This window comes from Coturnix japonica, chromosome 13 (genome assembly GCF_054131305.1).
Source record: "Coturnix japonica strain WE chromosome 13, WE-NBRP24, whole genome shotgun sequence".
Classification (NCBI taxonomy): domain Eukaryota; kingdom Metazoa; phylum Chordata; class Aves; order Galliformes; family Phasianidae; genus Coturnix; species Coturnix japonica.
The window spans coordinates 12630513-12656828 of record NC_140675.1 but is presented as its reverse complement, the minus strand read 5'-3'; the positions used below and the strand labels follow the sequence as shown (position 1 = coordinate 12656828).

The window sequence follows — 26316 nt, the reverse complement described above, 5'->3', positions numbered from 1 at the left end:
CTGGAGGGAGGAATGAGGGCTGGGGGGAGCACAGTGAGCGCCCACCAGCCCCACTGGGGACACGGCCACTGGCACAGCAGCGGCACAGCACCGTCCCCATCACAGGGACACTGCGTGGCAGGGATGGAAGAACGAAACGTAAAAAGCAAAGTGGTGTTTCAAACAGCAGCTCTTGGGTTTGGGGCTTTTTTTTCTTCTTTTTTTTTTTTTTTCTTTTTCTCTTTTTTTTTTTTTTTTCTCTTGTCTTTTTTTTTTTTGTTGGTTTTTTTTTTATCCTTTTTCTTTTCTCCGTCGCGCACATATATACAGACAGACACCATGAGGTTTGCTGAAGGCAACATCTCAGATCAGATCAGTGTGAGATACGGAGACCTGGAACCCACATGGGGGTCCGGCGGCCCCGGAGTAAGACAACATCGCAGGGACCCCCTCGTACACGGCCCCCCCCACCCCCTCCCCCCCACCCTGCACCCCCCACCCCACCCCACCCCTGTGCAGCTCACATAGTCCTGGAGCAGAGTCTTTGTGTTTGCCGTGCGGGTGTCAGCACCGCTGGTGACCCCATCACGCCGCTCTGGGGGGCTCCGTGCCCCCGGCCCCGTTCTGCCACCCCAGGGGCTCTGCCCACCCAGAGGGGGCTCTGGGGAGAGAGGCAGGGGGGCGGCCGGCAGCGCTGTGCCCACCCCAGGGGCCACACTCTTCCAGTGACCCACGACGGCTCTGAGATGGGGATGGTGGCACTGCCACCCCCCTGTGGGTCCCTCGCTGGTGGTGGGGGCCGCACACCTCCCGTGCTGCTACACCGGCTGTCTCTGTGGGGACAAGGATGGAGTGTTAGCAGGGGGTGGGACAGGAGGCACACGGTGAGGGGGGGAATATCCCAGTGGACATGGTGACATGGTCTGAAAGCAGATCGACCTCCTTCAGGGGCTGGAGACATTCAGGAGCACACACAGTCTCTGGGCTTACCTTATGTTTGGGACATCTCAGAGAGAAGCTCTCTTCAGTTAATAAGCAACCTATGGGGGAAAGGAGAGGGCATGTGAGGGCAGCCCCTGCCAACCTCACATGTCTCTGGGCAGCGAGGACATAGCATCTTCCTTGCCACGTCCAGAGGAGCCACACCACTTGCAGGAAGAGTTTGGCTGATATTAGCCAAATCTGAGACAAAAACTACAGAGCTGAGCATCACCATTTGTGGGGAGCCCCCAGCCCATCCAGCCCTGCCATCAGCAGGGTCAGAGGGAGCAGGGGGATCCCCACATCCCAATCCCAGCACCTGGGCTCACCTGTGTCGACGGCACACGCGTAGTGGTAAGTGTGGGGACATCCCTTCTGGCAGCAGCCCACGGTGGCTCCAGCTTGCTGGCAGCTTGAGCACTTCTGTCACCACAGCCGGGAATCCAGAGCAGGGTGGGAGAGAGGCAGAAAGACCCCGTCAGAGCCTGGCACAAAGGCAAGAAGCCCCTATGGCCATATGGGAGGCAGAGGTGAAGGGACGTGCCTGGGGCCATAGCAGGGAGGGCTGCAGCCTCCGGCCAGCATTGCATTTGTGCCTGGTGGTCATGGAATGGATGCAGCCAGCCCCAAACCTGGTCGGGGGGGCTTGCTGCAGACCCCGCCCAGCCTCTGCTGTCATGGCCATGGCACAAAGCCCCATGTCTCCATGGCAGCTTCCCAGTACCCCCATCCCCATTTTGCTCTCCTGATGTCCTTATGTTCCTCTTACTCTGTACCAGGCACAGGGCAGGGCTGTCCCCTCCCTAGTCCCCAGCTGCCCATCACCCCAGCATCAGGCTGCCCGTTCCCACTTCCCACCCTGCATCTGTCCCTCTGTGAGCTGCTGCATGACTGAACAGAATACAAACGCTCCTAAGGCTGAAGGAGACGTCAGGAGCTCTCAGAGAGGCGGCAGTGCACATCCCATGGGAAGCCAGCTGGGTTTGCACATCTGAAGGCCAGCCCCAGCCTCCCAGGGTGACTCCTAATGCCCGGATGTTGTGGACCAACCCTATTCATTTTAACCCCTTATCACCCAGCCACATCAGCTGGGCAGTACCACACTGTTAGCCCTTAGCTTGCAATGGGGTTGTGGTGCCAGAGGGCTCTGGGCTGGGAATGGGCAGCAGACATAGAAATGGCTTCAGCTAAATGAGGACGGTGAATGCCACGGGAGAGGCTGCTCCCAGCTCTGCTGCTGCTTATTATTCAGGTCTGTACTGAGCCCTGTGACCCTGCTGTGCAGTGGGCTCTGTGGCCTCTTCCCAACAGCACCACATCCAAGCCCTGGGGAGGATGGAGTGCCTGCAGGGACCATGCCAGCAGTGCTGAGCCCCATGTCCCCACATTGCAGCCCAGCAGTGACACCCAGGGCTGCACCATCTGCTACCGCCTCGGGCTCAACCCCACAGCCACCCCCTCCGTCCCCCTGCAGCCCCTCTGCTCCAGGGGGGCCCACCCCATGTGGGGCAGACGGCCGAGCTCTTACCAGGTCAGCAGCTGCCTTGACGGCCTCCTGCAGCCCGTAGAGCTTCCCCGCCACCAGGAACACCCCAGCGGTCCATACGGCACAGGCCTCGTGCAGCCAGTGCTCCTGCGTGTCGCCCGCCGGCTCGGGCTGCGGCGGGGACTCAGCCTTGGTACATTCGTGCCGCCGGGGCTTTTCGGCCGCCTCCTCGCCCTCTGTCCTCTCGTCACAGCAGTAGCAGCTCTGCAGCCTTCGGAACACACCGCGGGGGCTGGAGCGCAGCACACTTGGCTTGCCCGGCTCTGCGGCACCCTCCGTCCTGCCCGTCCTGCTTCCAGCTGCCCAGCTGCTCTCTGCCACCCCTCGGGGTCTCTCCGCTGTGCTGCCCTCCTCACCCTCCACCCGCGCTTTCTCCTTCAGCCGCGATTTCTTTTTGGGCAGACAGTCCTCGGGGTAGTAGGGCCCGCACAGGTCGCCCAGGTCCTTGTAGTTGGCGGGGCTGCGGCACAGGCAGCACACCAAGCAGGCCGCGCTCAGCGCCTTGGACACCACGGGCCCCAGGTGCATGGCGGAGGAGGCCGGCAGAGCTGCCCGTGGCCTGGGCACGGTGCCGGAGGGTCCCCGCTGCAGCCGGGCCTCGTCGCCGGGAGAGTTGATGACGGTGCAGGTGGTGGTGAAGTCACCACGCCGCTCTACGTGGACGTAGGGAGCAAAGGGGGGTGCCCGGCTGTCGGCCCGCAGCCGCTTGCAGGAGATGTACTTGAGGCGGATCTCTGGTTCAGCAGGGTCTGGCAATGGGGCTTGCTGGGCCGGCCGCCGCCGCTTGCCCCGGCTCTTGCAGCGCACCGGCACTGCTTTGGCCTTGCTGTGGCCCAGACGTTTGCGCTGCCGCTTGGAGTAGCCGTTGTAGTTGGCATGGTTGGCCCGTGGCTTTGCCCCCCGTGCCGTCCCACCCGCCGCCGGCCCCTCGCCGCCCGCCGCCTCCTTCTCCTCGCTCTTTGGTTTCTTGCCTTCGTCCCCACCACCCAGCCCGGCGGCACGCTCACGGGGCTGCAGGGGCAGCGTGGGGCCGAGGGGTGCCTTGGTCATGCCCAGCGCCGCCGCTTTGCCCTTGCGGTTCCTCTTCTTGGGCAGCAGCGCCATGTTCTTGGCCACCACAGCTGAGCCAGGCTGTGCCCCCGCAGCCGGCAGGCAGCCCTCATTCTGCAAGCCATCGGCAGAGAGCTTCTTCCCACCGCCCGGCTTCCCTTTCAGTGCTCGGCCGTGGGGGTTCCGGCAGAACTGCTCAGCCGATGGCACAGCGGGTGCCTTCTGTGCTGCTGCTGGTTTGGGCAACCGTGCATCACCCACTGCCGGGGCCACGGCGCCGTGCTTCACCGCCCGCTCACGCTCCGTCCCCACTGCGCTCAGCGAGGTGCCGTAGGTGGCCGCCACCGTGGCCGCCGCCGCCGTTTTGCAGGTGAACTTCTTCAGGTTGGGCGAGGTGATCTTCTGCACGATGGCCTCCAGCTTGAGGCCGCGGCCCTTGCGGGGAGGCAGCACTTTGGTCTTGGTGGCCTCCTGGAATGCTGCCCGCGAGGTGATCTTGATGCAGACGTCGGGGGCCTCCTTCACCGGGAGGGGCTTGGGGATGGCTTCGCCAGGGCTCTTGGGGGGCAGCTTTGCTTTCACCTTCTTGGCCACAGGCATCTTTTTGAAGAGGCTGTGGGGACCTTCCGGCTTTTCCTCCTTCACGCCGCCGCTGTTGCTGCGCAGGACGAGATTCCTCTTCTTGGCAGGGATGGGGGAGATGAAGGTGGACTTCCTCTTCAGTGAGTGCAAGGGCCGCTCCGACATCTTGCCGCCCACCCCTGGCCCTGCCTTGGGCAGCTTCATCCTGGTGCCCACCTTGCCCTCCTTGTGGGGGCTGCCTGGGGGGGTCAACTTGAAGGTGGGTGGGAGGTGGTTGTTGGAGATGAGCTTTTTGGGTGCTTTGCAGTTCTTCAGTCGGACATCAGCCGCCCGCTTGCCCCGCCGCCTCTTGGTGTAGAAAACCTCCTGTGTCTTTGTCCGTGAGCGCAGGATCATTGAGCGCTGGTCCCTCTCCCCACCATCTGCCACATCCCCATCCATCGGGCTCGGCCCCACCACATCTTCAGCTGGCACCAAGCCAGGCACCGTGATAGTGGCATCACCACCAGCACTTTGGATGACCTTAGGGGCTGGCCGGCCGCTGCGCTTCCTGGCTTTGAAAGCCACCCGCTGCTTCACACCACATGCTGGCTTCTTGCCCAGCTTCTCCTGGTGCATCGGAGCCTTCAGCCCCTCCAGCGGGGCTGGGGCACGGGGCTCAGTGAGGGCGGTGAAGGAGCGGGTGCACATGCGTGCCGGCAAGCCCTCTGCTGCAAACCTGGGTGTCTGGCTGTGCACATTCTTGCTCAGCATCTCCCCCTGTCCATCCAGCCCCACACACAGTGCTGGCAGCTCATTGAAGGGGCTCGGCACTGTGTTGCCAGCACTGTCCTCCGGCAGCCGGCAGTGGATCCTCTTGTTGCGGAGGTTCTTGCCCCGTGAGACAGGCTCTGCTTTCACCAATGCATTTTCAGGTGTCGGTTGCTTCTTCACCCCAAGTGACAAAGCAGGTTCAGAGTCCACTGCTTCCAGGTGGGACTTCTCTACTCCACCACTCTCCTCCTCAGGCTGGATGTGGGGCAGGGAGGATTTGAACCAGCTCTTCACCTTGGTCTCTGTGCCCACTGCCGGGCCCAGCAGGATGATGGACTGACCAGAGAGACGTGCTGAGGGCACAGAGCTCTCCTTCTCTACCGTGCTGACAGTCTCCTCAGCAGACATGGGCACCTCGCTGGCAGACAGCACAGCGGGTATCTCGGGGGGCTTGGGAGGTGAGGCAGTGTAGGGCACCGACTTCTGCTCCGTGCCTGCCAGCTCACAGAGCGAGGAGTACTCCTCCACCTCCAGGTCCGACTCCTTCAGCTCTGGTGATGAGATCATGGGGATCTCACTAAAGTCCCCGGCTGTGCAGCAGTGCCGCGTGTCCTGAAGCCACCTCTCACTGTCCACCTTTGTGGCCTCATCATAGGTCAGTGTTTCCTCCTCTTCCTCCTCCATCGCCTGCTGGCCAAAGTCCCGGGTGGTCTCACTCTTAGCTGGCTGCTCACCATCGCACAGGTCCAAGCTACAAGCATTTTTTTTCTCCTTGCAGGACCCTCCCAGTTTGCTGGGGAAGAGGCTTTTGGGGAGGTCGGAGGCTTGCAAGCTCGAGCCCAGCTCCTTCCACCTGAGGCACGCCTCACCCAGATTCTCCTCTGGCCACTCAAAGTTCTCCATGGCATTTTCAGAGTCCACTGAGTTGGCTGTGGTGTTTGAATAGCAGCTGAAGCCGGAGGCCCCTGCACTGGAAGTAGAAGCTGGGATGCTGGGCTTGGAGTTGAAAGCCAACGGCTCCGCATCCTTAAGCGTGTCCTTGGTCTCAGTGGCTGCAAACTCCACTTGGGGACCCTCATACACCTCCTCCCCAAAGTCCTTCCCCGTGCTGCCCCCTGAAGCCTTGTCCAGTTTGAGGGGCTCGGTGAGGGTGCTGGAGTCACCTTGGTTTGGCCATGAGCCCTTCACCATAGAGTCCAGGCATGGCCGGTGGTTCTCCAGCTGGAAGGGGGATTTTGTGGCCTCCTTGGTCAACATGGGTGAGTTGGCCCAGGCTTTTTCCTCCTTCTCACTGATGGCATTCTGCAGGACGATGATCTCAGAGGCCAGCTCCTCCTGGGACAGCGCGCTGAGCAGCAGCCGGGGACAGTCCCTCTCGTTGGTCACGTACTTGGTGAAGGTCTCCAGGGGCAGGCTGGCGTGGATGCTCTGAAAAGAGTCATCCGATTTGGTGGACATATCATCTGGGGAGGTGACAGAACATGTGGACACCGACTCAGGCTTCGCCTTGGAGTTGCTGTTGACGCGGGCAGGGCTGCGGTTCTGGTTGCAGTACAGGAAGCTCCTCTCCAGCTGGTCCTCCGAACCGCTGAGATAGTCGGCATCCTGTGTCTCAGCATGGACGGACTGTGGGGTGCTGAGCGGGTCCGACAGCGGGGTCCCCACCTGCTCTGCAGAATACGTGCTGCTCTCCGGGCTGCAGTGCTGCCCCTTGAGCTGCTCAGGGGTCCTCGCTGGGGTCTTGATGCCCTTTTTCTGGGGCACGGCCGATTTGGAAAGCAGCAGCTGCTGGACGGTGTTGGAGATGTTCTCCACCTGGGAGGTGAGTGCCGTCAGGCTCTGCAGGCTCAGGTCTGACAGAAGGTTTTCTGGCAGTTTCTCCTTCGGCAAATTTTTGCAGTTCCCAGATTGAGCATCTGGGCTCGTCCCGTCAGTGGGAGAAGGGTTGAGTAGCGGCATGAAATGGCTGTGGTCAGCGATGCCGGCCGGGAAGGCACCAGCATTGAGCGGCTGCTGGCTGTACTGGAAGTTTTCCAAGTTGGGCATCAGCGGGGATGGTGTGGAGCTGTAGGACGGGGAGCGACCAACAGAGCGTGCCGGCGAGTGGCTGGCACTGGGGCTGAAGGTTTGGTAGTACTGCTCTGGCGTGCGGACAGGCGGTGCGTCACCCTGGCAGTAGGTCTGCCCCGCTTGGTTGTAATGCTGATACTTGGCCAAGTTTTGGTAGTGGAGGCTCTCTGGGGCGTGATGCCTCCCCTGCAAGGGCTGAGGTTGGGGCTGGGGAGGCTGCGGGGGCTGTGGGGGCTGCGGTGGCGGCTGCGGGGGTGGCTGTGGGGGCTGCTCATAGCCGATGCGGTTGGGCTGGTAGCCATGCAGGTTCGGCACACGGGGGCTGGGGGCCAGGCTGGCAGCACTACCCAAGGGCCGCTCCAGTGCTGGCTGCCCTGAAGGTGCCGTGCAGCTCTTGTAGGAATGTGCCGGCTGGCTGCCCCCCGGCACAGAGGAGTAGGTGGAGGAGGCAGGGAAGGACTGTGAGTGCTGCCCGAAATGGGGGCTCTGTGAGAAGGGCATGGGCGAGGAGATGTCGTTGGGCAGCTTCTGCCGCTGAAGCTTGGGGTAGGGCAGCGCGGGCGGCTGCTGCGGCTGCTGCTGCGGGAAGTGAGTCCGGAAGGGCAATGGAGCTGCTGCTGGCTCGTGGTACGGCCGCCCTCCTGCTGCTGGCGACGTCTTCTTCATCAGGCTGTCCTCATACTTGGGCAGCGCCGGCGGCTGCCCGCCCCACGCCTGCAGGCTCTCGTCCCCCGAATAGCGTGCCGGGTAGGGGCTGTTCTCCTGCACGGCGTAATTGGAAAAGGCCGGTCTGCCTTGCAGCTGCTGCCCTGCTAATTGCTTGTTTCCCCGGTGGTATTTCTCCGCGGCGCTGTTCTCGTAGCCTGCGTATGGCAGTTGCTGCTGACTGTAGTACTCCTTCGCCACCAGCCTCTGCCGCTCGCAGTTCGGCCCTGCCTGACTTTGATGCCTGTAATTCTCCAGGCGTGATGTATCTTGTGAAGTCGGCTGGTAGCTCTGCTGGTTGCCATGGAAACCACACCTTTCTCGAAAGGACTGCATGGCGCGGGCTTGTTATCTGCGAAGAGAGAGAGGCGAGAATTCAAATGAAGCAGCGCCGCTGCGGAGGGCCAGGGAGCGCGGCCGCGTGCAGAGGGGACTGAGCTGCGGGCACCGCGGGCATCGCCTGAACTGCCAGGGCATGGCCTTGCTGCCTCTGCCTCCCCTCGTGCTGCCCTGACCACGGCACCTGGTGCTGCATTGCATCGCCCTGCGTTGCCTTGCCTTGCATTGCATCACCCTGCATTGCATCACCCTGCATTGCGTTGCATCACCTTGCAATGCATGGCTTGACATTGTCCTGCACCGTGTCACCTCCCGTTGCTTCATTGCTTTGCCTCACCTTGCATCGCATTGCCTGGCGTCACATCACCTTGTGTTGCATCGGTTTATATCACCCTGCATAGTCGTCTTGCATTGCACTGCTTTATGTCACCCTGCACTGCATCGCCTTGCTTTGCATCTCTTTACATAGACATGCATTGTCACCTTGCATTGCATTGCTATACGCTGCCCAGCACTGTCACCTTGCACTGCATCACTCTTCATCACATCGCATCACTTTGTGTTGCACCGCTCTGCATTGCATCGCCTTGCAATGCATCGCTTTACACCGCATTGCATTGTCACCTCGCACTGCAATGCTTTACATTGCTCTGCCCCACATCACCTCACATTGCATCGCTTTACCTTGCATTGCATCACTTTGCATTGTATCGCTCTGCATCACATCAACTTTCATTGGATTGCTTTTACACCGCCCTGCACTGTCACCTTGCATTGCATCGCCCTGCATCACATCACCTTGCCTTGCATCACTTTATCACCCTGCATTGTCACCTTGCATCGCATCACTCTCCATCGCATCACCTTTCCTTGCATTGCCCTGCACAGCCATCCCATCTCAGCAGCTGGCCCCGCATCACATCACATCGCCCTGCATCGCATCACCCTGCATCCCCCCACATCACCCTGCATCCTCCTCCAGCACATCTCCCCACATCACAGCACCCTGCATCACATCCTGTGGGCTGGGGATGCTTGGGGTCCTGCAGCCTCCTCTTGCCCTCAGCATTGCCCTTCCCTACCTACCACAGCTTTGCAGGGTGGAAACCCCTCCCCAGCTGTGGCCAGCAGGGTGCTGCCACCCCAAAGTTTTGCTGGACGCCTCATGTTCTCTGTGCTCCAGGCACCCGCTGCCCATTGCTCTGCAAACCCCTTATGGGGTATCCCTTCCTTCTGGGGCTGCCAGCATCCTACGCACCCCCACAAACACCCCACTCATTGCCATTCTTTCTATTGCGATAATTACTGGAGGCAGCAGCCTGGAGGGACAGGAACGCGGGGCTCTGCTGCAAGAAAAAACTCATTTCAACTTCCTGGGTCTGCCCGTCTGTGCCTGCAGCCGCCTCCCGCAGCCCCCCCCGTCCCCAGCCAATAACCCCAGCGCCGGTGCGATGCCATCTGGAAGCTGTCTGCTCCCGCCAGCAGCCGCCGATTAGCCGAGCGCTCGGCACAGCCGTCATTAAACGGCCCCATTTCCTTTCCCTGCCCGTGTGAGGTACGGGGAAGCACCTGGGTTACCCCGCTTTGAGCTCACAGCGGGGCCTCGTGTGCTCAAGAAGAGGTTGGTGCTTGGGGGATGCAACCTGCTCGACCCCAGCGCCTTGGAGGTGTGGGGTCCCCCAGGGATGTTGCTCCTGCAGTGACTCTGCTGCAGCCCATGCTGCCCCCTCCTCAATGAGCTCAATGCACCAAACCCAGCACCTGCTGGGTGCTGAGCTCAGCACCGTGCCAAAATGCACCGAATCAGTGCAGATCTGGACTGCCCCTCTGCCCACAGCTCCCATGGATGCACTTTATCAGTCCCACACTGATTTCCAGCAGTGTCCTATGCACAGCTTTCACATCTCAGTGCCTTTTCGGGGTTTCTCCATGTATGCGGGCATCTATTTCTGTATGGGAAGCTCTTGGGGATGCCCTGCAATGCTGCACCACCCCAGCACCCCAATCCCTCCCCCATATTTCCACCCAGATCCTCCTTTCTTTCTCTTTCCACCTCGTCTCTCCATTTTGCAGCTGCATTTCACAGCCGGCACGGGCAGTGCACATGGTTAGGGCATATATCTGGGGGAACAGACAGCTCCATTAGGATCTGGTAAGCCTGCTGCTAGAGCCCCTAATGGCAAAGGGATGTGGGGGCTGCCGTGTCCTTTTCTGAGGCCGAGGGGGGGCTGCAAGAACAAAGGAAGAAAATCAAAGCCAGGCTCTGGGGCAGCCCCGAGTGGCGGCGAGAGAATGAAAGGGAGAAAAGAGCCCCTAATGCTGCACATGGAAACGGGTTTGAAAAATGGGATCAGCCCGAGAAAATGCCGGGTTGGTGCTTCCATGGGAGCCTCCCCCCTCCCCGCTCTTTCATTATTAATTATTATTACTTTTCCAAACAGCTGGGGCAACGGCAGGCTGAGCAAAGCACCCGGCACAAGGGGATGTGTGCAGGGTGAGGACGTGTAGGATGTGCACATGTGCAGGGCATGCATGGGTGTGGGGTATGCAGGTTTTGCATACACACAGGACAGGCAGGCAGGTTTGGCACTCATGCAGGGTATGCAGTGCTGGGCATGCAATTGGGTGTGCATGCATGGAAGCTCCTGGAGCAGCACTGTGCCCCAGCTGTGTTCTGGTTCTCCATCTAGATTGAGCTCCCAGCGAGGTGCAGTGCCTGCAGCTGTGTGTTACTGGGGGGCCACACTGTGCCAGCAGCACTGGCCCTACCCAAGGAGCTCAAGGCCACCTCTGCCCTGAGCTGTGCCGCAGCTTTGCAGGAGCAGGGACCGAGCAGATGTTGCTGCCTGATGTAGGCTGTTTCCGAGCAAGCGCTTTAATGGCATCAAATCAAGCTGTCGACAGCAGCAAGGTTAAGTCCCTTTGTAGGAGAGGGAGGAGGAAGTGGCTGCGTCCCCAGGGCTGTGCAGTGCTCTGTGCCACAGCCCCAAGGAAGGTGTCACCCCCCTCCAATGCTGCGGTGGGATCTATACGGGGTCGGGGGGCTGCACTAAGCAGTCCTAAAAAGCCACAACAGCTGCACATGGAGCTTGTGACACAGTGCCCCAAGGGTGACCTCAGGAAGGTCTGTGTCCATCAGAGGAGATGGGGACAGTGGGGACGTCACAGTGCTGGGAGAGCCAGCATCGTCCTGACCCTGACACACACAGAGCCACGCTCACATCTGGCTATGGCCACCCTGGTGCATTTCATCCCCTCTGCCCCCAGAGACAGCCCAGATCGCCCCAGAGCTCCCAGCACAGCCCTGGGGTCGCCCTCTGGGGTCATGCAGGACCCAAAGCACCTCCCAGGGCAGGCACAGGACCTGCAGCCACATAATGATGCACACAGCTAATGCAGTGCATGGTGCTGGTGAGGTGCACGCGGCTGATGCAGTGCACAGGGCTGATGTTGCAGTGCATGGTGCTGATACAGTGTGCAGTGCTGATGCTGCAGTGCATGGAGCTGACGTGGTGCCCAACGCCAGGGCATGGCACCATGCTCCCAGGCTGGCACAGACCCTCCGTGCAGACACCCGGCTCACCGCCTGCCTCCTGCTCACGCAAGGCGCTGCGTGGCTGTGTTTGCCTTCATTCTCACCTCCCCCATTCCTCCCTCCTTCCCACCCCTCTCCCTGATGGCTGGCAGGCAAAAGGCACTGAGCACCACGAGGACCAGATCTGGAGCCCTATAACACAACCCGAGAGATCAGAAAGCACCCAGGATCCCCCCAGCCCCACAGTGCTGTGTCTGGGGGCTGTTTCCCTGCCCCCCTCTCCCCCCGAGCTCCTCTGGTTCTCAGGCTCTGGCTTTTCCGATGCGACATCAACAAGGACTCAGCAACTAAAAATAGCAGTGCACGCTCGCAGGGTAACGCCGTGCAATTGGAGCAGTGCTCCCCCCATACACCCTGCTCCCAAATCCCCCCACCACTCACCACAGCCCCACTGCCTGGGGGGTGAGGGGGGATCAGCCCCATAGAGCTGCTGGGCAAGAGTGGGGGGGGTTCTCAGGGGATGTTTCCTTGAGGGGAGAAAGTGCCTATCAAGGAGTGTCAGCCCCGGATCTGCTTAATTGTGAGCTGGTGGAGTTTAAAGAAACACTTTCTGGCAGGCTGCCACACCGCAAACTGCTTGGTATAATTTTATTATTAAGGGAGGAGAGAAAAAAGGGGAGAGAGGGAGGGGGGAAAGAAGGAAGGCAGCGGCAGAGCCCTGCACAGGGAAGGGAAACATCCCCGGGGGACATGGAGGTACTGCTCCAGGTGCACCCCCCCTCAGTGCACACCGTAACACACTTCTTTTCCAACACACCCCTTAATGCACCCCATTACCTACCCTCAATCCAATGGACCCCCCTCTCCAGTTCATCCCATGTATGCACCCCCTCCGGTGCCCCCTTCCAATGTGCCCTTCAACAAATCCTCACCCCACTGCCCCCCTTCATGCACCCTTTGATCTCTGCACCCTTTTAGTTCACCCTCGATATAACGCATCCCTTAACGCATCCTTTTCCCAGCGTACCCCATTAAAGCACCACTCCTCCAAAGCACCCCCATCCCCCAGTACCTTCTAATACCCCCCATCTCCCACACAAGCCCAAGGAGGGGGCACACACAGGGCAGCCCCCAGCCCCCTTCCCCCCTGCCCATCTCCCCGTGCCCCCCCCCCGGCGCTCAGCCGAGCGCAGCAGCTGTTCCCTGCACACTTCACTTGCCCGCAGATGATGATAAATGGCGCTGGGGCTGCTCCGCCCATTGCGCGGGGGTGGGCGGATGCGGGCAGCCAGGAGGAGTGATGGGGTGCGCAGAACAACCCCCCCAACCCACTGAACCAGCTGCTCCTCCCATCCGGCTGCTGGGGAATTCCCTGAGCAGGTCCCTCCCTGAAGCCCCCCAGATGGAATTCCCATTGCAGTGGGGTTCAGCCTTCCCTATTTGAGGCAGGCAGCCCAAGAACACCCCCCACCCCCCCCCTTTTTTTTTTTCCAGCTTTGCTCTGCTCCTCCCCAGTGAGGAATTTTGCTCGGGAAAAACATTGCCTGCGAACCTCACTCATGACTCAACGTTTCTGCTCCGCTGCTGCTGCCAGGGGAAGCCCACGGCCCCCCAGCCTCCCCCCCAGCCTGGAAATCCGGCTCAGCCCCCACCGGCTTCCTCCATCCTCTCTTCTTTCCCTCCTTTATTTATTATTTTTTCCCGTTGCTTTTTGCTTATCCCAGAGAGAAGGGCCCTTTGCAGCAAGTCTCCGCGTCTCTCCTTGCCCCTGCGCGCTGCCAGCTGGCAAGAGAGGGCTTTGCAAAAAGAAAGGGATTAAAGACTAAAATACAAGCAGCCCCGAGACTCGCTGCAAAGCAGATGCTCCACCTGAGCTTCCCTGGGCAATGCCTCCTGCAAAGCAAACGCGCTCCGGAGACAAAATTCATGGCAGGACTGAGTGTGCAGCGAGGGCGGCCGCGTGCTTAGTGCTTATCGCTTCCCCCACCACCAGGATTGACATCAACCTTGAGGCGCTCACGGGAGAGAGGAAAACAAGTCGATGGCTGCACAGGAAATATGGCTGAGGTTAAAGAAGGACCCGGCCTGCCCCGTGCTGCAGACAAAAGCAAGGACGGACAACAGGAGCCGTGCAGGGGGGTGAGGGGGAACAGACAGATCTTCCCCAGCTCTGCGGTGCCCTTCAGCCACCCTGTGCCAATCCTTCAGCCTCAAACCTGCACCCCCAGCCCTTCATCCAACCCTGTACCAATCCTTCAGCCCCCAATGCTTCAGCCCCAACCTGTCAGCCAACCCTATGCCAATCCTTCCAACTTAAACCTTCAGCCCCAACCCCTCAGCCAACCTTTCAGCGCCAACCAAGTGACCCACATGGATGAATCCCAATGTTTTGGTTTGTTCAGAAGTGCACAGTTGCACCTCACCCGCCCCACCTCTGCAGGACACCCAGCATGCACTGACTGCTTGCTGTTCCGCCATCCATCTCTGGCCATAAATGGCTCTACCTCTGAACAGCCTCCATTTCCCCCCTGTGTCCATTCTGCCTTATTTCAGTCCATTTTAGCCACTGCCTGGCCCAGCTGAATCCCCTGCCCTATCATTATGGGGCAATGGGGTTGATGCGTGCAGGGTTCTGCTGCAGTGTAGCATTTGCATTGCTCCCAATCCCATCCCAATGCCTTCCTGGCACCATCCTGATCCCACCTTGGTCCCATCCCAATCTCACCCTGGTCCCATTTGGGATCCAACCCAATCCCACTCTGGTTCCATCGCTGCCCTGTCCTGCTTCCTTCCCAATCTCATCCTGATCCCATACTGTTCCTATCCTGGCCCCATTCCTGTCCCATCCCTGCCCTGACCCCAGCCCCATCCCCATTGCCACGTGCCACATCCACCCACCAGGGCCACCTCCTCTGTAAGGAAGCGCCGTGCTCCAGCACTCCCCTGAGTGACAGTGAGCAGCATCCAGCACCGCTGCGTTTCCTATTTTTATGGGATGGGGCAGCAGATGATTCAGCCAGGAGCCCCCCAGGGCTGCTCCTGGGGTGGCCCCACCGCCTTCACCCCTCTTACAGGAGAGAAAAATAGAGAAAAGAGGGGGAAAAAGAAATAAAAAATTGACATTTGATGTCATATGATAAATTATCTCGGCATTATACGCTTCCCGTCTCCAAATCCCGAAGACAAACACGCAGGCAGGTTGGCCAGGAAAGCAGCTTTCCAAAGGCCGTCCTCCATTCCCCCATTATTGCCTCTGTCAATCATCGCCGCCGCGATCCTAACCTCTCACACCCTGCAAAATCTGCCTGTTCCTTTTGTTCCTGCTGAAAACAGGGGGGGAGGAAAGGGGGAAGGGAGCGGAATTTGGGGCAGGGAACTTCCAAAAGGGATGATTAAGGAGTTAATCTGCCTGAAATAGATAAGGAGCTTAGAGCTGCTGGTATTTTACTGTCCAAGTTTGGATTCAGTGTGTCTTAAACACTGGCTGGAATGTACTTAGATATGACCAAAGTACATGTCCCCCCGAGGAATTACGAGGTTGCCAATTAGATTTGCTTCCCAGATTCACTCAAACCTTCACAAGCTTCTTCAGAGCAGGGAAATTGCTGCCTGTCCCCGGGGAGCAGGGGGAGGCGCGGAGACGCGCTGCCCTCCTTATGAATGAATAAATCACGGCGGCGCGGAAGCAGCCGGGGGGTTCATGGCAGCACGGCACTGCCGGAGGAGGAGAGCCAGGGAAGCCATGGCAGGCACAGGGCATGGGGTGGTGGGGCTTCCCCTGGTGGGCGTGGGGTTGGGGGCTGTGTGCCGTGTCGTTTCATGCTGTACCATGCCATGATGTTATGTGCTACACCACATTATGTTGTGATGTATCATAGTCTGTCACACCATACCATGCCAAGCCATGCCATGCTATGCACACACACACACCAGGAGAGCCCAATTGATCACCTCTAGGAGCAGCCCCACAGCACAACCCAAACAGGGAACCCCCATCCAAAGAGCAAAGCCACCACCACCACCAAGGCAAAGCAGCAACAAAAAGCACCCGGCTCCCAGCACAAAAACATCCCCTTGCCCACATGTTAACAACAACACTCAGTTATTTGCAGTGCCCTGCAATGCACTGGTGTACACTGAGCAAAAGTATCATAGTCTGGGGGCATTGCAGCCCCACTGCAGATGAGGGAACGGCCCCGGAGCTGCTGGAGCAAAGTTGCAGGAACATCAGCTCAGGATGCAGAGTCCTGGTAACAGTTGCTATGTGAAACATTCAGAGGTGGAATTTACTGTCACAGTTAATAATAGATGAAGGTTTTAGAATGTTTGATGCTTTACATTTTAAGCCGTTTGATTTATAATGTTTCAGAAAAGGAGGGGATAAAGCAGGGGTGGGGGGAAAGGCAGGAGGCAAATGGCTGAGTGCAGTAAACACGCAGGGATAGCCAGAGCTGGGACATGGAAGCATGGAAAGATGGGGCCTGACTGGGACTGATCCCCTCAGCCTCCAGAATTCATTGCCTTTCTTCTTGTTTTCTGTTTTCCTTAAATGGATGCATCTCTTCTCATTATTGACTTGCTGGCGCTGTGCTCCCTTGTGCAGGTGTACCTCAAGTGGTCTCCTTAAATAGCAGCACACTGTGCCGGTGGGGCGCGCTGATTGGGAACGCGGTGCCAAAACAAATAGAAGGGTCTCGTTCCCCTTCTGTGCCACTGCTGTGCTTGTATGAAGGCACAGTGATGGGCCAGACCCTGCTGAGTTCTGTGGTATTACTTGGATGGAAGGATGCTGGGTGGAGGGGTGAGAGATGGAGGGATGAGGGATGGAGGGATGAGGGATGGAGAGGTGCAGGACAGGGTGAAGGGATGTTGGGTGGAGGAATATCGGGTGGAGGGATGCTGGAGGGGATCTACTTGAAAAAAGGACACTGAAATCTCCCAAATGAGGATGTCCTCAGTGGACTGATGCTCTCCATTCGCTAAAGGAGCAGCAAGCACAGGCACTGTGCACAGACTGTGGTGTCCCTTGGTGCCCCTCGGTGTCCCTTGGTGCCATGTAGTATCTTGTGATGGGCTCTGAGGCCGTGCAGCACCAGGACGCTGTGACCCACTGCTCTCCAGTTCCTTTCTCCAGCTTTTCCCAAGTCCTGCAGCATCCCAGCCCTGGCTTGAGAAATGAACACTGGATCAGGATTCAGTCCCCTGAAGGGAACAGTGAGTGGCAGCAGGCGAGCACCCAGAACTGGGCAGAGAGCTCAGCAGAGTCCTGATCCAACTGGGGATGGGAATAAGCCATGTTTTCCCCCAAACAAGACTTGAAACAACACAAAAGAACCAGAGGAGTCCTAAACACAGAGTGGGCAGCACACGTGTGCCCCCAGCCCAATGTCCATGGGATATCCCGTACCCCAGAAAGCTCCATGGCTGCCATCCACTCCCAGCACTTACAAAGGGGGGCAGGGATGTGTCCCTCGCTGTTCCCGCTGCCCCCACATCATCCCTGCAGGTTTTGGCATTCCCACGGGTCCCAGGGCTGAGCGGCCCCATGATGTCTCAATTAGGGATTGTGCACCACCTGATTTACATATGCACAGCCCGTAAGGAGCAGAGCGTCATTTCTTTATAGGGCTCCTTTGACACACGGGGTAGCTCGCCTTAATGAGGGGGATATTCCACAAAGATCTGTTACTAATGGGCTTGAGGGCAGTGAGCAGACGCCTGCATGGCCTCAGCCAGAGCCCAGCTGGGGTCCCACTGAGAGCTGTGAGGCTCAGCCCCCCCGCTGCCCCCACTGCGGATGGGTTTTGGGGCATTCCAATGGTTCCTTGGCATCACAGAGTGATGCCACCTCCAGCCTTTGCTTGGCCAGAAAATCCACCTGCAGAGCCCACTGAGAGCAGGAACCCCACATGTCAGCATGGCAGCCCTTTCACCCATCCCCAAAGCACAGCCTTGACAGCTCCAGGGGGGGTCTCCAAGCCAGCACAGCTCCAGCATCCCCAGCTCCAAGCACCAAGAATACCGACACCCCCAACAATTAGCTGCAGTCATTTATTACCAGGACACCACCTTAAAATCCACACAACAGCCTTAAAACCCAAACCCCCATCAGAGAGCTTCAGGGGGAGGCTGCACATCCCTCCCTGCAGAGCCCTGATCCATTCAGCACACAGATGCAGCCCCACTGCCAACCCCAGACCCCCATTAGCAGGAGGTGCTTTGTGAGCCCCCCACTGGCTGCACTGCAATGGCAGCACTGAGCGGAGGGTCCCAAGGCACTGTCACAAGGCATTAAGCAGCAGTGCCAGGAATAAGTGACAGCAAAAAAATAAACAAGGAAAAGACAAGGCCCTGCCCACCCCCACCTGGGGGCTTGGCTGGATTGGATTCCAGTATCACCCCACACAACCTCCTGGAAGGATCTGGAGGTGGTGGGGATGAGGACATGGTTGGTGCCCAAGGTTGGAGTGGAGCCATGTGCCCGGCTGTGGGAGGATGGTTGGCTTTGGGCACCTGGTGGTGGGATGCAAAGAGCAGCGTGTTCCACCGCCGTCTCTTGTCCCTGCAGCTCCCTGGGGGTCTGAGCACCCAGCGTTGCCCTCGCTCTGCCCCACAGCCTGGGGAGCACACTGGGCCCCACTGCCTGCCTGCACCCTATGTGGATGTGGGGAACGCTGTCTCCACGCTTCTGGCATGGGATGGACTCCCTGTCCACAGCCAGAGCCGTGCGCCCGCCCCGGTGCCTGGGCTCCGGCTGGAATGAATGCATGCACATACCTCTGCCTCAGCATGTGTGTTTGCTCTTCTCTTCCGCGGCTGTGATTGATTAAAGGATCAGGGACATCTGAGAATGGAGGCAGCAGCGGCAGCAGCAGCAGCAGCTCCCTTTGGACTTGGAGAGCTTCCTTGCCTGCTGCTTGCTGCTGCCGTTGCCTGTCAGGCAGCTTTTAATCAAGGTTTGCTTATATCTGCAAAGGCCTTTCCCAGAGGGATGAAGGGAGGAAAAGAGGGGGGGAGAGTATATTAACATGCCAGCCACCCTCCCTCTGCCTCTCCTTTGTTTATGGAGAGGGTCAGCGCTTGGAAACGTCTGACAGGGACGGGGACGGTGCTTTGGGGATGCCGGGGGGGGCAGGCAGTGTGCTTGGGGTTGGGGACAGTGCATGAAGGGAGCAGGGCCTGGAGGTTTGGTGGCGCTGGGTGAGTGGCAGGTCTCTGGTGGGGGACATAGGGACCATCCCAGGTGTTTCTAAACAAGGTCTCAGCTCAGCATCATATGTTAGCTGAGATCAGCACGGCGGGGGGAACCTGGGCACTGCCATCTGTCCACACCCCTGCACAGGGACATGGTCCCTGTCACCCCTCTGTCCCACAGCAGCTGCAGCCAAGAGCCTTGGGGTGGCCACGTCCCTATGTCCCATGTCCCTTCTGTCCCCAGCAGCAATCCTGGGGCTCCAGCAGCACTGAGCCCAAAGGGACCTCCTAGAAGAACAAGGAAGGGTCTGGCCATGATGTTGGGATAGTGGCACTGCCCAACCCCAGCAGCACCTATAGATCACCTGCTCCAAGCACACACCACAACCTCCAGGTGCAGGGCACCCAGCCTGGCAACCTGGTGACCCCCAGCCCCATCCTCTCCATGAGCACCGTCTGTCCTTGCTGCCATTCAAGCACATCACACAGGCTCCCCGTGTTACCTTATGGCTCAGCTAATGACCTGCTGCAAGTATGACTTGAAAAACCGCACTCCTCACCAGCCATTAAACTGGTTAGGACCAGCAGGTCATGCTTTATTGCTTTAATAACTGAGTTTATGAAAGGTCGTCTCATAACTGATAACATGCATAATTTTTGTAACTTAATTAATGCTGCTAATATACTGGAGTCTCCATCAGCTGCTGTTGCAACTGATGTGCAGTTTGCATCCCGAGCGGGTGAGTGCAACCTGGAGCTCACTGTGCATTGAGGTGTGGGGACGCTCTGCAGCAAATCCTCACCCCAACCCCACAGTGCTGCAACTGAAAGCCTGGCTTGCAGCAATGCCCTGGTTGCAAGGGGACTGCGTGCAACCAGGAGTGGGGATCCCAGCTCCAAACCTGACCAGCCAATGCCTGCAGCAAAGCAATTTCTCTGCTTGCCCACATGCTCCGCTGTTGGAGCCAAGGGTGCTTGCACCGCCTGGGAGAGTCCTGCCCTAGGAAGGATCAAAGCCTCTGCACCTTCAGCAAACCCCATCCCCACTGAGATGGGAAATGGGAAATGAATTTTGCCTCGAGGAGGAATTTGGGGCTGTGCCATCCTGGTTCCCCCACTGGCCCCACTTTTTCCCAGCGAAGCTTCTGGCACAGGGCAGCTCCTGAGTGCCACATACCAGACGTGGCCCCACAGAGCACAGTGTCAACAAGCAGCCCCAGCACTGCATTTTTTAAGGCCAACTTCTTCAACAAGAACGCATTTTTCTCATTAGGGAGTGGAAAAACAGAAAGGCAAACAGCTTCTCCCCAGCACCCAAACGCACACACACCTGGAGGGCTGCAAACAGAGGCACTTCCAGGGAGCAGAGCCCTGCAAAAATGCTCCTAAATGGGACTGCGGGTGCACACAGCCAGCAGCACACACAGGAGCTGCAAATCCCAGCCCTGCACATTGCACTGTGCTGCTCCAGCTGCCTGCTTAGTTTTGCAAATTCTGGCTGCAAAAAGCCAACATGTCTGCTGCTGCTGCTGCTGCTGCTGCTGCACGGCACTGATTGCTTGGCGCTGGTTATCGCCTGCCAACACAGCACTGCTGCACCGGGGCAATGCAGGTGGATAGATGATTTCCCAGCGAGTTTTCTAAGGCAGTGGGTGGAATCTGCTTGCGTGTGATTAGACAGCTTGGCGTTTTGTTTTCCTTTAGAAAGAAGGGGGGGGGGGGGGGGGAGAGGGGATGAAACATTCAAAAACAGCAAAAAAAAAAAAGAAAGGCATGAAATATGCAGCTTCCCATCCCCTCTGCCCTGCAACACAGCCCTGCGCGCATCGCAGCGATGGTCCCTCCGGGACGCACAGCTTTGCCCACACTCTGAGCAATGATCCCGCGGAACGAGGCTGTGATCTGTCATCAATCACTGCGGGTGCTTCACCCTCCCTTGCACGCTGCGAGAGCGCTCCTGGCTCCCAAAATCAAAGGGTGCAATGTGGGAGGGGTGCTGGAGCCCTGCGCAGGGACACGATGCTGGGAGCCCCATGGTGGGAAAGGGAAGAGCCCAGCAGCACCGGCGGCATCAGGACGAGCTCCCCAGCAGCTCTGCCCTCCCAGGGAAGGTAATGGCTGGGCTGAAGGTTTGCGCTGCCCCTGGGGAGCTCAGCACAATGCGTCCATCCTGCTCATCCCTGTCCGTCCGTCTGTCCACAAATACCAATTACGGTTTGGTAGAATGTATATCTGAGATGTGCAAATACAAAAGGCAGGAAATAAAAGTCATCTCTTACCGAAGAGGAGAGGTAACCATGACTACCTGGGACCTCATTTAAAACTGTGCCGGCCGCAGGCTAAAAGGCACCGCTTCCCATTGTTACACGCGTTTACGGAGCGCTTTGAAACCCCCGAGCCCCCCCAAAACCAGCTGGAAAGTACAGCTGGCAATGAGAAATGGGGCGGGGGGCGGGGATGGGGGGTGTTGGGAAGCTATTTATTTCTGTTTGCAGGTTGGTTCCGCATTCCCCCCCCACTACGTGAGAGCTGCAACTTCAAATGAGCATCACGGATGGAGCAGCAGCGCTGGAGGCATCGTGGCTCCGGCAACCACGTGGCCCCATGGCACCGCCACAACCAGTGACCAACACCCACTGTTATGAGTGTGGCTACCATGTGCCATGGGCTCGGTGGCCATCGGTGCCGACCCTGCCGCAGCGTCTGCTTCCCCACGGGGCCAACTGGAGCATTTTCTGCTTTTTTCTTTCCGAGCAGGGGAACAACAAATGGTGAGGAGTGAGTGATGGATCGCCCGTCTGCGTGCACAAACGCCCTTTGATCGGGGATGTGAATGGGGCATTGAGGAGCGGGGCCGCTCCCAGCCTGGGAAGGACGCGGCATCCCAAAGCTCTGTGCTTGTGCCACGTGGCTCCTGAGCTGCCCTCGGCTTTGAGCTTTTGGGGACCCACTGGGAATGTCCTCACAGGGGCATGGCATGGCGATACATTGGGCGGCGGATGGTCCCAGCTCCAACCTCGGCATGTGAGCAGTGGGATGCATGGATTTCCAAGCCATGTACCAAGGATGGCTCAGCACCAGATGCTGACGCAGCAATGCCCCACTGTGACACTCAAACACCACTGCAGTAACAACCACAGGGCTCAGCATGGGGTGGGCCCCTGTGCTGGGCTATGGGGAACCCATTGGGACGGCACAGATCCCACTGTCCCTGCACCCTGCTAATCCTCGTCCTGTGAAAGCATCACATAATGCATTTCTGGGGTAAGGAATGGTGCTGCTGGGTCTGGGGCCAAGGTAATGGGGGTGATGTCTGTGAATGTGAGCTCAGAGAACTGTGAGTGCTGGGTAAGCAGGCACAGCCCATGGCCCCACACCTCAGGCCACAGCACCAGGCTGGAGGCGGGTGCCCAAGGCAGGAATTATGGTCTGTACAAAAGACAATGACAGTGAATCTTGTTACTGGCTTTTCAACAAACGTAATTCCTTTTTATTAGAAAATTAAAGGGTATGAAAAGCTTTCCAAGGCTGAAGAGCTGAAATGTGCTTTCATAAAATATGCGGCATCTGATAAAACGGATTTGCTGTCTGCCTGCCTCCCCTCCTGCTGCTGTTCCGCCTTCTGCCAAAGCACTGACCCCACTCCGGCCCCACATCCCTGGCTGGGAGCACTGAGCCCACAGGGACCACAACACAGCCCCCCACCTCCTGTATGCATCAGCGCCAGCTTCTGATTTTTTAGGCTGAACAGAGCTCTGGGCAGTTCATCCACCCTGGGGCTGTAGGTTATGACTGCTGACCCTCACCATCCCTAGCCCTAACTCCCTAACCATCACCCAGCCAGACCATGCAGCAGTTATGGAAAGGTAATGAGAGGTGATGATGGGCAGCCAGGGCACTAAGGTTGGCACTAAGGTAACCTGAGGAATGTCATCCCTTCCTTTTCATGTTTCTCTCTCCAGGTTTTCCACTGTTCCCATGGCCCAAATGAGCTGGCCAGGATCATGGGCACACAGAGTGTGGTAGTGCCAGGGCAACTGCACAGATCCATCCCTGCATCTCGTGTGGGTACAGCACATCTCCATGGAGGGCTTTTGGCTGGGTGCTGGGACAGAGCATGGGGACAGCGCTGTCACACCATGGTGACTGTCGCCTTATCCTGGCGGAGATGCGGGGAGGTGACACAGCAGAGCCACTAATCCCAGCTCTATCCCCAGGTGACTCCATAGTGAAACCTAGATGACCTAGCGATGGGGACAGGCTGCCCCAACCTGGACGTGAAGACAGGATGGCAGCAATGACACCATGGCATGGCGCGTCCTGGTGTGCCCCCTCCAAGCATCACCGCACCACAGCCATCGTCCCTCCCCGCACGGTGCCCGCGTGCTGGCGATTACCGCAGGAAGAGCTGTAATGCTACAGCGAGCCTCGGCGCTCAGCCCCGCTACAAATCAGGGTCAGGCAGCAGCGCTGTTCGACAGAGCCCGCCACGACGTGCTCCTGCTCCTAATGCCTTCCCCAGTGCATGGCGGGGATGCGGAGCAGAGCGAGACATGGCCAAGCGCGGCCCCTGGGGGTGTTTTCTCTTCCGTTTGCTCCGGTTTTACCTTTCGACAGCTGCGAATGCGGTTACAACACGTTTGCAGAGCCTATTTTTAGAGCTGTGCGCCGTTTTTTCTCCATCGTGAGACAGGAAATGCTGATGGGGCCGATGGCCGCGGGGCCATTCGCTCCTCCCCGGATGGTGCCTTCGAGCAGCACCGTGCTCGCATCCTGCACACACACTGCACCCAACAGGGGGAGAAGCCCTCAGCCCCCCCAGCTCTTTGCTATCCCCATAGAACCAGGAGAGTGTGGCAAGCTCGATCTGTGCCTCAGTTTCCCCAACGCAATCCTTGGAGCAGAGACAACAAACCATCAGCATGGACATGTCAATGCAGCAGCACCAGTCATGGTGCTGTGCACTGCTTTCCCTGAGTGTTCCCCATTGCCATCACCCCACAAACCCACACATCCAAAGAAACAATCTGGAGCTGCCGAGCACCGTCCCCTGTGCCGCGTGCCACCGCCCGTGCCTGGCTCTGAGTGTGGTGTCAGCAGCCAGCGAGCGCGGCCGCGCGGGTACCCGCTGTTTGAATGTCAACACCTCATTTATACATCTTGATTGGCTCTCATCAGCCATGCTGTGTTACACCTGATTGCTCCGAGCCGGCGCGGGGTGCCAGACTGCAGCGCGTAATTTCGTTTAATTGGCCCTCCATCCCAAGCAAAATAGAGGAAGAAAGAAACAATAAAGCAACCTCCTCTCCTGAAAGCCATTCAAATCAATGCGTTTTTTTTCGGGCTGTTTTCCCTTTGCAGGTTGGAGGGCTGTGGAAGTCCCCCGAGTGGTGCCGATCCCCATGCGCCCTCATTGCGCCCGCTCTCCCACGCATGTCACGCTCGCCTGTGCTCCTTCTCCTGCACGTTCTAGCAAACCACTGAGGCTGAAATTTCAATTAAGAAAGAGAAATAATTACCCGCCGCTCCACATTTCCTCTAAAATGGTAGCCAATGCCAGCCAGCCGAGTCATTGCCTCCCACCGCGGCTTGGCGCGCGCCGGCGGGCTGCCGTCCCAGTGACATTTTCAGGATAGTGCTGGTGGCTGAAGCCTGGCCCCAGTCCACGGCTCCGCTTGGGTTCACCCCATTGGGATTGCAAAGGGTGCAAATCCTGCTTGGAGGGTGCTGCGGCATCCTACAGGCATCCGTTCTTGTCAGCCAGCCCATAATAGTTGGGGTAGCTCGAGGCTCAAGGCATCACCCCACTGTATGTCCCCACAGTCTATCCCAGCCTAGAGGTGCATACAGATGCATCCATCAGAGGTGAGCCATGCACAAAAGGGCTCATGCCCAGGATGGTTCACCACCACACAAGGAAGGTTCATCATGACAGGTGAGGAAAGCAGCAGCACAGTGATCTCACGCTTTAGCACCTTGAAGGGCTGCAGTTCACGTTTCACCTGCAGTGCCCTCCTTGCTCCATCCCCCATGCGCCCTGAGTGCCCAAGCAAGAAAATGGCAGCAGAACGACACCAGGGGGAAACGGGTGCTCCCTGCCCCCAGACAGATACAAATGTGCCCCTGCCCAGCAACTCCACAGTAATCTGCTTGTGCTATCATGTGCTACAGGAGCTCTACCTTGAATGAATAGTAATTACGCTCCGACAGCTCTGGCTGCCTGAGGAGCTCAGTGAGTGCTGCAGGGATTAATGCTGCTGAGGAACGAGGTGGGGCTGGGGGCTCCGTGTACCCCAAACCCAAGCCAACCACAGAACCCCGCTGCTTTACCTTTAGCCACCAACAGGGACAGCACCTCATCCTCTCCGTATCTGCACACTCCCCTTCCCCTAAAGCCAATGGGACCCACGGGTACAAAAGCAGGCAGCCCCGTGACCCTCCCAGTGCAGCGATCACAAGAGCAGGAAAGCAGCAACCTCAGGCTGCAGATTAGCCCAGCAGTGAACAGGGAGGCAGCAGCCCCCCCCACAGGGTCAACATCTCACTGGGGACCACCCAGGCAGCCCCACATCTGCCCCTATTCCCATCCCTCTGTTCCAGGGGGGCACAGCACAGAGGAGGGGCTCTACCCAAACTGCAGTGCTCTGCCATGGACTGCATCCCCTGCTCTTCATGGAGGAGACCCAATCTGGCTGGCAGCCCCAGCTCTGCCCCTCATCCCTCCCAGCAGACACACTTCCAGCACAGCTTCCAGGCCTTCACCCCTTCTGCAATGATGATTTACGCCCTCTGACCGAGCTCCCCCTTTTAAATCAGGCTGATCAATAGCACAATCAGACAATCCTTTTAAGAAACTATTTCATCCCATCCTTCCAGCCAACGATCCCTGCTCTGTGCTGCTCTCCAACACATCGCACCAGGGCAGTGGGAGCAAGAAAAGCCACAGAGCCAAAGTTGGGTTTCCCCACTCAATGCAAACCCTCCTGATGTGCAGGAGTGGAGATAAAGAAATGCCAACTACTGATTCCAAAAGCCATCACACCACAGTCCCCCACTGCACCCCTGTGTCATTCCTATAAGCTATGGGGACCTGATCTGGTTGGGAAGATGTGAGTTGATCCCACTGAGCTCCAGAAGGGCTCTCCCAACACCAGCTGCATTTCCATTGAACTGCAAAGCAGCGGGTTAACCAGCAGAGAGAGAAGCATCAGAGAATGCTTTACATCTTCAAAGTAAATCAGCTCCTGGAACAGACGCTGAGTGGCTGAGTGTCCCCTTCTCCTTTGTGTGTACAGCTTCTGGCATTTATTACACTGCTGGAGAATGATGCTGTGATCTCACCTGCAGGCTGCCCCCCACCCCCATGTCCCCATTGCCATGGGGTGCCCACATGCCACCCCATATCCCCATTCCCATCCTGGAGGTGACACCAGAGGCAGGATGGGGGCCCAGCACCCCGCAATGCCTTTGGGACCAGGTGCAGTCATGGTGAAGGACGTGCTCTGATAGGACTATGCTCTGCTCCAGAGAATGCAGCCCTGTGTTAATGCAGACTGCCCTACAGCTCCTACAGCACTGGTCA

The 26316-nt window shown here is 58.3% G+C and overlaps 1 protein-coding gene across 3 annotated transcripts in view; it reads right to left on the bottom strand.

The window, feature by feature from the left end:
- Positions 1-213: 213 nt before the first annotated feature.
- RAI1 (retinoic acid induced 1) overlaps positions 214-26316 on the bottom strand; it is a 58726-nt gene continuing 32623 nt past the window's right edge. For all 3 annotated transcript variants that reach the window (XM_015876641.3, XM_015876640.3, XM_085514681.1), the window contains 4 exons: positions 2489-8018; positions 1290-1383; positions 970-1019; positions 214-812 (listed from right to left, as the gene is read on the bottom strand). In XM_015876641.3, the coding sequence (XP_015732127.2) occupies positions 798-812; positions 970-1019; positions 1290-1383; positions 2489-8002 (5673 nt within the window). In that variant the 5' untranslated portion in view covers positions 8003-8018 and the 3' untranslated portion in view covers positions 214-797. The remainder of the gene's footprint in view (positions 813-969; positions 1020-1289; positions 1384-2488; positions 8019-26316) is intronic.